This window comes from Monoraphidium neglectum (assembly GCF_000611645.1).
Source record: "Monoraphidium neglectum strain SAG 48.87 unplaced genomic scaffold scaffold01495, whole genome shotgun sequence".
Classification (NCBI taxonomy): domain Eukaryota; kingdom Viridiplantae; phylum Chlorophyta; class Chlorophyceae; order Sphaeropleales; family Selenastraceae; genus Monoraphidium; species Monoraphidium neglectum.
Window position 1 is genome coordinate 1 of NW_014012133.1, and position 10078 is coordinate 10078.

General features: G+C 64.0%; 3 protein-coding genes across 3 annotated transcripts; 2 read left to right on the forward strand and 1 right to left on the reverse strand.

Annotated features, from left to right (window-relative positions):
- Positions 1 to 1045: 1045 nt before the first annotated feature.
- MNEG_8075 (hypothetical protein) lies at positions 1046 to 3177 on the reverse strand (the record flags this gene model as incomplete). Its single annotated transcript, XM_014043450.1, has 4 exons — positions 1046 to 1188; positions 1527 to 1694; positions 1882 to 2007; positions 2781 to 3177. Coding segments are annotated over 4 exons (834 nt in total), but the record flags the coding sequence as incomplete, so codon positions are not given.
- Positions 3178 to 3525: 348 nt separating this feature from the next.
- Positions 3526 to 3732, forward strand: MNEG_8076 (hypothetical protein; the record flags this gene model as incomplete). The annotated part of the gene is made up of 1 exon (XM_014043451.1): positions 3526 to 3732. One exon carries the CDS (start codon positions 3526 to 3528, stop codon positions 3730 to 3732), a length of 207 nt encoding a protein of 68 aa, XP_013898905.1.
- Positions 3733 to 9022: 5290 nt separating this feature from the next.
- MNEG_8077 (hypothetical protein) lies at positions 9023 to 9742 on the forward strand (the record flags this gene model as incomplete). Its single annotated transcript, XM_014043452.1, has 2 exons — positions 9023 to 9053; positions 9480 to 9742. 2 exons carry the CDS (start codon positions 9023 to 9025, stop codon positions 9740 to 9742), a joined length of 294 nt encoding a protein of 97 aa, XP_013898906.1.
- Positions 9743 to 10078: the final 336 nt, after the last annotated feature.

Here is a 10078-nt window from a genome sequence, read left to right on the forward strand (position 1 = left end):
AACTGTTTATAAAAAAAAAGAACCGCGGTAAAGGCCGCGTCGGCCTCCTGCCGCGCCCGTCGGCGGTTGACCGCCTTCTGCTCCCCCAGGATTTTGTTCCATGCGAACGGGCCGGGCCCCGCCCGGCGGCGCAGCTGGGGAAGGCTCAGGCCCTCCCGAGAAGATGGCCCCAGGGCAGCGGCCAGGTCGGCCACCACCGGGTCCTCCCGACCAGGCAGCGGCCTGGCGCCCTGCTCCGCCAGCGGGTGGGGGTCCGTGACCACCCGCGCGCTCTGACCGGGCGCGTCGCCGCCAAGGGCGCTGGAGGCGTAGAGCGCCGCGAGTGCCGACGCCGGCGCTAGCGCCGCTGTTGGCCGCGCCTCAGGCCGCTTCAGGCTTTAATGCAAAGCGAGCTGGTTGCTGCGAGGACTACCGTTGGGCAGGCTTCAACGAACGTCAGGCGGGGTGGCAACGGCGGCGGCGGCGGCGGCGGCGGTGGGGACAGCGGCGTGGGCAAAGGAGGGGCCGGCGTCGGCAGCGGAGGCGGCGGTGGTGGTGGCGGCGGCGGGGCCGCCGGTGGTGGCTGGGCCGCCGTTGGTAGCTTTGTGGGGCACGCGATTGCTCTGCTTTCAGGTCATTTAGTTTCATGTGCTCTCCCATGTTTTCTTGCCTCTGTCTTGCAACAATCGTGGCCTCCCACTGGCCCGGCTGGCGTGCCGGCCTGGCAGGCTGTTTCTTGTCCTGCCTGGACCGTGAGCTCACTCCCCCTCGGCCCGGGCCGCTTTTGAGGTGGGGGGCTGGCCAGGCGTCGGCCTTCGCGCCAAGCGGTTTTCCCGGGTTTCCCGACTGCCGCAGCCTTGCGATGATCACTGCTCGGTCTCAGGTTCCCTTAACAACTGCATGCTACGTTTTCTTGGGGTTTCCTGCAGCCATAGCCTTGCATGGTGCGTGGTTGTCCGCTAGCTCCGTGCACTCCCTGACTAGTCACATGATCGCTGTATGTAGTGGACAATAAGACACAGCTTGTAGAGCAGCCTCCCATTTACGGCTCTAAGACCTTGCACACCTCTACTTGCAGGCCGGCTGCAGACATGGCAGCAATCCATGCGCGCTGCTGCTCCGACAGGCGGTCAGTTGGGCCCTTGACCTCCACCAAACGCGCGTCGCGGTGCGGGGTAGTGCGCCACAGCAGCAAGTCCGGCAGGCCGCCTGGGGATGCGGGGCATGCAGGGCAGGGAGTACAGACCAGCAGGCGTGGATGGAAGAAGATTCATTAGTAGGTGAGTGCCTTGGCTGGATAGGGTAGGATAGGAGTGTTACAAGATCCCGCGATTGCCCGCTCCTGGAGCCATCTAGGCTCATGGGATGTGACTATGTAGCACTTTGGCTGGAAAGTGTTGAGATAAGGGTGGATATGAGGCAACGGCAACTGCAGCAGGCCAGCTCAAACATGAGTCTTGCATCCACATCTCGAGCAGACATGCATGCGCCATTTTCAGGGGTGGCGAGGGCCGTCCGGTTGCTGCCGTGACGGCTGCAGGTCGCACCTGAGCTGCCGGCGTGGTCCTCTGCCATGAGGCGAAACACGACAGAGAGGCCCACACCACCGATGCACTCGCTGATTTCCAGCAACTGGGGCAGGCTGAAACGTGACCAGCTGACGCCGCGACAGAGCGCGCCGTAGTGCGTCTCCCAGGTGGCCTGCACTAGGGGACCTGATCAGAGGGGTTAGGGGGGTGGGGCAATGCAAGGGGCGACAGGTGTGAGCTCCAACAACGTGAGTTGAACGTGAGTTGAGGCCAAAGCCGTTTTCTGAATGCAGGTCGCCCCAAACGCATGCACGAGTGCACTTTCAACCACTGATTCAAAACGAAGGGTCAGACGCCCATAGGAGTAGTCCACCTGCGCCGCCGAGCGCGATGTCCTGCAGGCGGCGCTCAATTGCAGATGCTCGGGCTGGGAAGAATGCGTCGGTGTCAAGATCCAAGGGAGCAGCCTGGAAGGGCGACTGGAACACGCCCGGCACGTCTGTGGAACGCGGAGGCACAGGCGGGCAGGGGTGAGGGGCGGTGAGGGGCGCAGGTGAAACGTGTATTGTGTCATTGGTTGAGGTGACCTCAAAGGGTCATGCGTCCCACCAGCGGTCAATCATCGCCGCGCTACAGCTGAGAATTGGACCCGGGCACGTGATTGTGTCTAGTACCAAAAGAGCGGATCACATGCCCGCCCCATGCGAGCCAAGTAGCGCGTGCAATAACAGACCCGACGTTGACAACAACGGTGGCCCTATTGGCCCCCCCGTCAACGCACCGCTGAAGAGGATGTCCCAAAACGCCAGGCCAAACAGCGTCGCCCATATGCCGCCCTCCGTGTGAATACCACACCATGCCCCTTCTGCCTCTCGCGCATAGTGCTGCAGAGCCAGGTCCTCCACACATACTTGGCTACCATCGTAGCCGTAGTACCTGGGGGTTCGATGTGGGTCCGAAACTTCAGTGGTGGGCGAGGTCAGGGCGCAGGTCGGGTGCTTTCAGCCTGGTGATAACATGACAGACAACATTGGGCGGTGCTTCTGCGTGCATGCAAGGGTCGCAAATATCGGGGCGCCCTCTGCCGCTCCCCCACAAACGAGTGATTCAGCAGTTACCTGTTCCGTGCCCCAACGCTGCCTGCCAGTGGCCGCCCCACCACCCTCCGCTCCATTGGCTCTGTCTGCACCGCCACCGCCCAAGCGGGCCGCTTCCAGCGCCGCGGCGGCTTGCCTAGCCGCAGCACACGCCGCTGCAGGGCGAGGCGGTCACCATGGCGCACGTAGGGGTCCGCCAGCGCCGCCTCTGCCACTTCCAGGGCTGCGTCCACCTGCTTGAGATGCTCCAGGTTGATGGACAGTCGGCACCACCAGGTGCCGCGGCGCGACAGGCAGGCGTTACCGCCCAGCAGCAGCTGCAGCAGCTCAACGGCCTCCTCGTAGCGCCGCTGCTTTTCTAAAAGGGAAGCGGCCACGGTGCCCTGGCTGGCATACACCCAGCCCGCACAGAAGCGCGCGAAAAACAGGGGGCGCGGCGGCGGCGTGGCAGCAGTGCATTGTACTGCTGCCGCGCTCGGCTCGGCGGGGCCGTTGCCATGGGCGCCGTCTATCTCCTGCTGGTTTTGGCCATGATCTGGGGGCTGCTGTTGTGCCGGTTCTCGCCCCAGCATATGCGGCAGAACCCGCTGCTGCTGTTGCTGCTGCTGCTGCTGCTGCTGCTGCTGCTGCTGCTGCTGGATGGAGTGCTGGTGCTGCTGCTCATGCTGGAGATAGTCCTCCCAGCAGCCATCGTCATCGCCCACGTCCCAGTCGTCAGGTGATTGTGCCTGACCCTGTTGCTGCCCTGCCTGCTGTCCCTGCTCCGAATGCTTAATATACCCTGCCTGCTCTGTCTGGTCTGCCTGCTCTGCCTGCTCTGCCTGCTCTGCCTGCTCTGCCTGCTCTGCCTGCTCTGCCTGCTCTAACCACTCAGCCTGCTCTGCCTGCGTTGAACTATCTAGCAGCCGTAAACTCTCCGCATGTTGCTGAGCTGGCTGCAATTGCACATGTTGCTGCTGTCCTGCTTTCTGCTGTTGATGCTGCTGCTGCTGCCCCTGCTGCTGTTCCCGCTGCTGCTGCTGCTGCTGCTGCTGCTGCTGCTGCTGCTGCTGCTGCTGCTGCTGCCCTTGCTGCTGTTCCCGCAGCTGCTGCTGCTGCTGCTGCTGCTGCTGCTGCTGCTGCTGTAGTGGCAACGGCGGCGGATTGGGCATTGGTGCATGCGCCACGTCCCACCCCACCTCCTTGTGTGCGCCTGCCCGCAGCGATGCCAATGCCGGCTCAAGGCACTGCCACGCACGATCGGTGTCGCCCTCCTGCGGAAGAGGGGTGCATGGGTTGAGCGCAATGACGTGGCTTAGGGCCAGGGCAGGCAGAGCGCAAGAAACCTAGAAATCGCGGTGCTGTACGGTACCCTCGCATGAAGGCGTCGACATGAATGCGTGCGGGCCCACAGAGTTGCGCCACCTCAGGGAGGCCAGGGAGGCCAGGGAGGCCAGGGAGGCCTAAACACAATTACGCAGTGCAACTCAAACACCCCTCCCCAACGAACACACACCGCGAGTCCCTCCACCCCAGCAAACAAACCTGCAGTGCGTCCTCCAGAGCTGCAGCGTGCCCGAGCGACACTTCGTATCTCAGGAGTGCCCCGCGGCTCGGCCAAACACTGATCGCTGTGCTGCTGAGACGGTAAGCAGGCCACCGCACTCCGCCTCGCTCTGAGGCTACGAACCTGCCAAGGGGAGGATGTGCGGCGAACACAGATCACGGAGATGCGCCAAGCACAAACGCAGGGCACTGTGGGGTTAGTCAGTCCCTTACTGGCTGTCACGCCACCACACATTCCTCACACACGGGGCTGCTCACGATGACATGTCTTGGCCTTCTGTGATGAAGAAAAGCCGCTGCAAACGCACAAATAGGCGCTGCACTGGCGGCGCCACCTGCACGGAGGGCCCTACCAGCCCGCGCACGACGGATGCCACGCGCTGGGGAGGCGCCGCACCCTGGCATTGGTGGCCGAGGGTACGAATCAGGCTTTGTGAAGCGCGGCGTGATGGTTGGCCAGGCCTAGCCAAACCAATGGACAGAGACGTCTCTGCCCCACCAGCCTCACTGATTGAGCAGCGCATGCACCACCAGCCAATGCAGGAACCTGCCCCGAGGGCCCCCTGCATCATCCCGCACCACCTAAACACTCAACCCGTAAACTGGCCCCTGCTGAACCCACCAGTGTTGCCTCGACCAGCAGCTGCTTGCTGCCCTTCGCCCCCCCTGCCGCCGCCGGGTGCCTTGCTGGCAGCAGCTGCAGCAGCGCCGCGCGCAGTGTGTCGGCTGGCAGGCCCCCGAGCAGTGCCGAGAGGTCTGCTGCACGCGACACCTCCAAATCCAGCCTCGCAAGCCCGCCAGCCGCCAGCGCCGCCACCGCCGCGGCCGGATCTGGGACGTCCGAGTATGCCAGCCTCGCGACCGCGTGCCACTGGCGCTTGCGCAGCAGCAGGCGCAGGCAGAGGGCGAGCGGCTCGGCGTGCAAGGCGGCCATGGCCTCTGTAAGAGCCCACTCCTGGCCGTCCAGCAAGTGGGCGTCGCGCTCCCTGCGGGGTTGACAGCAAAGCTTTAGAAAGTTGAGCAGGCGCGCGGAGCATTTCACCAAGCCACACGCAACAGGGCGCAGCAGCGGACCTGCACACCGCGACCGCAAAGAGTGTAGACCCGCAGGATTGGTGCGGAGCTGTGCTGGACCCAATTGCCGACAGTGGCGAGACGCCGGCAAGCCGTGCCCACCCTGCTGACAACCACCTGATGCGGTGCAGCATGGCGCGGAAGCTGTCCACCAAGACCTCCCCTGTGCTGCGCGGCCGCCCCGCGCCCGCAGCGGCGGCATTGTCAACAGCCGCAGCCACCAACTCGGCCTCCGTTTCGGAGCTTGCGCCACCCTCCTCCTCTAGGCCCTCCCACGCGCCGCTCTTGACGCCTGAGTGAGGGTACTCGGGCCCGGGAAGGCTGCCACCGCTGCTGTCGGTGCTTGCGAGTAAGGGCGGGCACTGCTGCTGCTGCTGCTGCTGCTGCCGCCGCCGCCACAACGCGCGTGGCTGGAGGGACAGCTCTATGCTTATGGTGTCGGCGGTGCCAGGTGCAAGCGCAGCAGCGACCACCCGCACACGACCGCTGTCCAGCAGCGGCGAGAGGTGAGCCGCAACGGGCGCAGGCAAGTGGCCGACCGGGACTGCGGATGCCAGGGCGGCGGTCTCCTCCTCGGCGTCTGCAGAGGCGCCCCCAGGGGGGCCGCTTGCCAGCAGGACGACCTGGTACACAACAAGAGGCAAGGATGGGGCGTGAGAGCCACAAGGGAAGTTTGCGGCCCGCACGGCCTCATTTGCAGGCGGCCGTGCGACGGTCTGGCGCGCAATTGCTGGTGCAAATGCCCAGACGCACGCACGCGCGGCTGCAATGTCGACGCACGTGCCTCTGCATGCACGAGCCAGTATCAACCAAAACAACCACACAAGAACCCGGCCACCTGTATGGCGTTGCAGTCAGCAGGATTGCGCTCCTCCCGCCTCAGCGCAAGCCTGCTGGATGGGGAGAGCTGATGAGCCTGCGCCCGAGCCCCCTGGTGCCGCCGCCCGACAACGCGCGCCTCAAGAACCCAGCTGCCAGCCGCCCGCTGCGCCGCAGCCGACTGCTGCTGGGGTCGTGAAGGCGGCGCCGCCGCGGCTGGCTCGGCAGACGCATCAGGGCTCCCCCCTTGGCTGGACCCCGAGCTGCGCCGGTCTGCTCCCGCTTCCGCATGCTCCTGCCACGCGCGCCCGGCGAGCTGCTCCGGCCCCAACGGCTGGCCGCCACCAGATGCGCAGCCGTTGCCTGTGCCGTCCTCAACGCTGCCGCTCCAAGCGGCCCCCCTCGTCACGCTCGCGTCTGTGCAGACGCCTGCAACGCCCGCCGCCCCAGCACCTGGGACGTCGTCGCCGCTGCCTGATGGCGCTGCGCGCTGCTTTTTATGGTGTGTTGGCGCGAAAAAATCCTTGATGCCGCCCTGGCGTTGCAGCGGTGCCGGTTGGGGCCGCTGCCCGTCATTTGGAAGGGGCGCCCCGCTGCCCTGGCTGGCTGCCTTGCCTGAAAATGGGGGACGCCATTAGGAGCATGTGTGACAGAGAGCATGTGCGCTGGGGCGCGCCAACAAGACATGCTGTCTAGCAGGCGGTTGCTTTATAATAACATGAGGCTCAGGGCCCTTAGCCAGCCCCGCCCGTCAGCCGCTGTCGGGCCGCCTCACCGCCGCTGGTACTGGCATCCCTGTCGCCCTGCTGTGGCCGCTTGACACCCCGCGTCTGGCGGCCCAAAAGGGCTTGCAAAGAGCCTGGGGGTTGGAGGTTTGCGCGTCACCTTTGTCGGGGGCGTTTGGGGCGATCAAGGCGCGCAGCACGCGCGGCGCGGGCCCCGCTGCAGTGGCGGCGCCTGGGGTCCAAGACCTGCTGGAGGATTACCTTGGCCACGCAGCGCCATACATCAGCTGCACGGGTCCCTCCGGATGCAATGTGATAGGGCCACAGTCACACGCTCGGCTCGGTCCTCCCGCGCTGTGCAGATCGAATCGACAGCCGGGTGCGATCTGCCCTGGTGAGTCCTTTCTCCACCGCTTAAACGGTGCTTCACACCCGTATGTTATGCTGAATTCAGATAACTGCATCAATCACAACATCACATCATTTGCAAGAACCACCAGTGCTGCTCAGCAGCACGATGGTCTCTGAAACCAACCCGAATCCCATCTCTACGCTGTGACGGGTGCCGCTGGCCACTTCGCAACAAATAACACATATATCACCGGCAGTTGCGGCGGTGCCTCCGGACGGCCTTCCACCGTTCGTCAGCAGGGCCCACAAGCATCAAAGCACGGGCGGCGGCGACGTGGGTGGAGGTGTGGTGCAACCCGTCACCTAGGTGAGAAATGCCGGCCGCCCCGCCAACGCGCTGAAAGAGGAAGTTTGGCATGGCTTTGCGTGCACAACGCGCCGAAATTCACGTCACGGCAGGCCGTCCGGACGCGCGTGACAACCGCCAAACCGCCTGCACAAACAGGGCCTCGACGCGTCATCCATTCCTGCACCCAAGCACGCGCAACAACTGTGCCTGCAACGCCGCCGTCGGCCCCCATGAAGCCCACAAGCACGCCGCTGCTGCGATTGCAAGGGGCCGGCGACCCGCTCCCGCCCTCTGACAGCTGGCTCGCGTCCATCGGCGTCCCCGCGCACGCAGCGCTGCTCGCGGCGGCCGCGCTCCTGCTTTTGTCTGCATCAGCGGTCGGCATCAAGGGGACCGGCGACGGCGGGGCGGCGCGCAGCCTGCCGCGGGCGGTGTGGGGCGTCAGCGGCCGGATGGGGTTGAGGCGCACAGACTCAGAGGTCTGTCGGCTTGACTACTCAGTCAGGACCTTTGAGGGCGAGCTGCTGCCAGTGTGCGACATTGCGAAGTGCGTCGGCCGAGAAAACATCACTGTGCTGTCAAACCCGGCGGCCAAGGAGCGTCGATGGAGCCAGGGCAGTGAGGACGCATTGAAGGGCGCGCTCAAGGCCAAGACCATGGGCGGAGGGCTGGCTGTAAGCATGCGGGGTGGACGTGGGGAGAGCGGCAGGCGGGCGGGGTTGCATTGAGTTGGGGGGGCCACTGAGATGAGGGCGAATGGGTCATGCTGAAAGGTAATCAGGCAGCCTTGTAGGTGGTCATTGCAGAGGCCAGCAGCCCCTTGTGCTGGAGCACCTGCACTATCTGTTTGAAGTAATTCGTTTGGCGCGCCAGCATAAGACACAAACCGCTCACTCCCCCATGGCGCCGCCCGTACACACGGCCCCAGCCTGTCCAGGCCGACTTTGTGCGCCTCATGACGCAGCATCAGCACAAGGTGGGCGTCCACGGCGCCGTCGGCCAGATCGGCGTGCAAAGCGGCGAGCCCTTCCTCGCGCTGTCGGGCAACTCGCTGTTGGGGGAGCCGCTGGTGGCGATCGACTTCGTTGAAAGGAGCCAGACCGTCGGCTTAGACAGTTCAGGCGAGTGCGCTGTGGGTGGGGTGATGGTGGGGGTTCAAGCAGGGTTAGGGGTTTGGATTTGCACACCCTGATTGAAAGCATGGGACAGCCAGGATAAGGCCAGCAGCAAAAAAGCACGCGTGGCAAGGGGATGGTGCCCAGGCGGTGGATACTGATGCGTGGGCTCACGCTGTAGAAAACTTTCTGCCCTTTGACCAAGAAACTGTTGTACAGCATTGGTAACATGTGCGCCCTTTCGGCCCCGACTTGTAGGCACCAAGGCTAACTTTATGGCCAACCTCAAGAAGCACGGCATCAAACAGGAGGAGGTGCTGTTCAAGGCCGTCAACAGCAATAGCCTGACGGCGGTTGATTTTCTGGAGTGGAGGCTGCCCGCTTTCCGCATCATAAGCGTGGACGGGGCCCCAGTCTGGAGGCGACTCTGAGTGACCTTATGATTGCGTCTTGCCTTGTCCGCGACGGCGGTGCGTTTTGGTGCGGAAGGGGGTGCCCCGCGCAAGGGCAGCGGGGATGGTGCAGGATACGTGAAGCTGAAAACAGGGAGCATTCAGGTGTGCACGCTGCGGCTGTCAATGCAAGCCAACTTTATTCGCAGGTTGAGCCTTCGCCACGCAGCACAAACATTGCGAACATGCCAAGTGTGCTTGAACATGCACGCACACGCACACTTATACACACACACACACACACACACACACACACACAAAAACGCGCTTGCGGGCGCAAACTCACACCCACACATGCACGCACGCATGCAGGCAGGCACGCACGCACATGCACGTGTGATGAGCCACACACCCACACACGCACACACTTACACACGCACACACGTGCTCACACTGAGTTGGCGCGGTCACCCGCCTGCCACCCACCTCTTCCTCTGCCGGCAGGCATCGTCATATTGGACGACCACCCAGAGTCCACCTGGCTGGGCGTCGGCGAGGCGCCCGCCCACTTCACGCATGCGCAGGACCGCCTGGTCCCCTTCCTCACCGGCTGGAGCAAGGTGTGGCTGGCCACAAAATCACACGTAGATGAATACCTGCAAGTGGCGCGGAAAAACCCAAAGGTGTTTGCTTGCAGTGAAGTCCGCGGCAGCAAAGTGGCGATTGGCGGCGCCGTGACCTGCTACACCGGCCCCAGCAAAGAGTGAGCTAGCTCGCGGCGCCAGTGCTGCTGCAGAGCGCGCACGAACGGCTACTGAACAGACGAGGCTTCGTGCTGTGGGGTGCGGGAGCCGCAGCTGCCCGGCAACACTAATTTGCCAGCTGCAGACGTGTGCGCTTGCACCAGGTACCTATTTGAAGGACATACACGTGTTAGCCCCGGCCTTGGCTCCTGGGTTTACCTTACCACAAGATACGTGTGACACGTGACCAACGGGGCGTACAACAACGTTCCCGGCAGCGCATCAGTCTGACCAGGAGGCCTAAACCCTTGATTAATGGGGCTGAGCAACGGGCTCCTGCACATGGTTTTTGTACTTGTG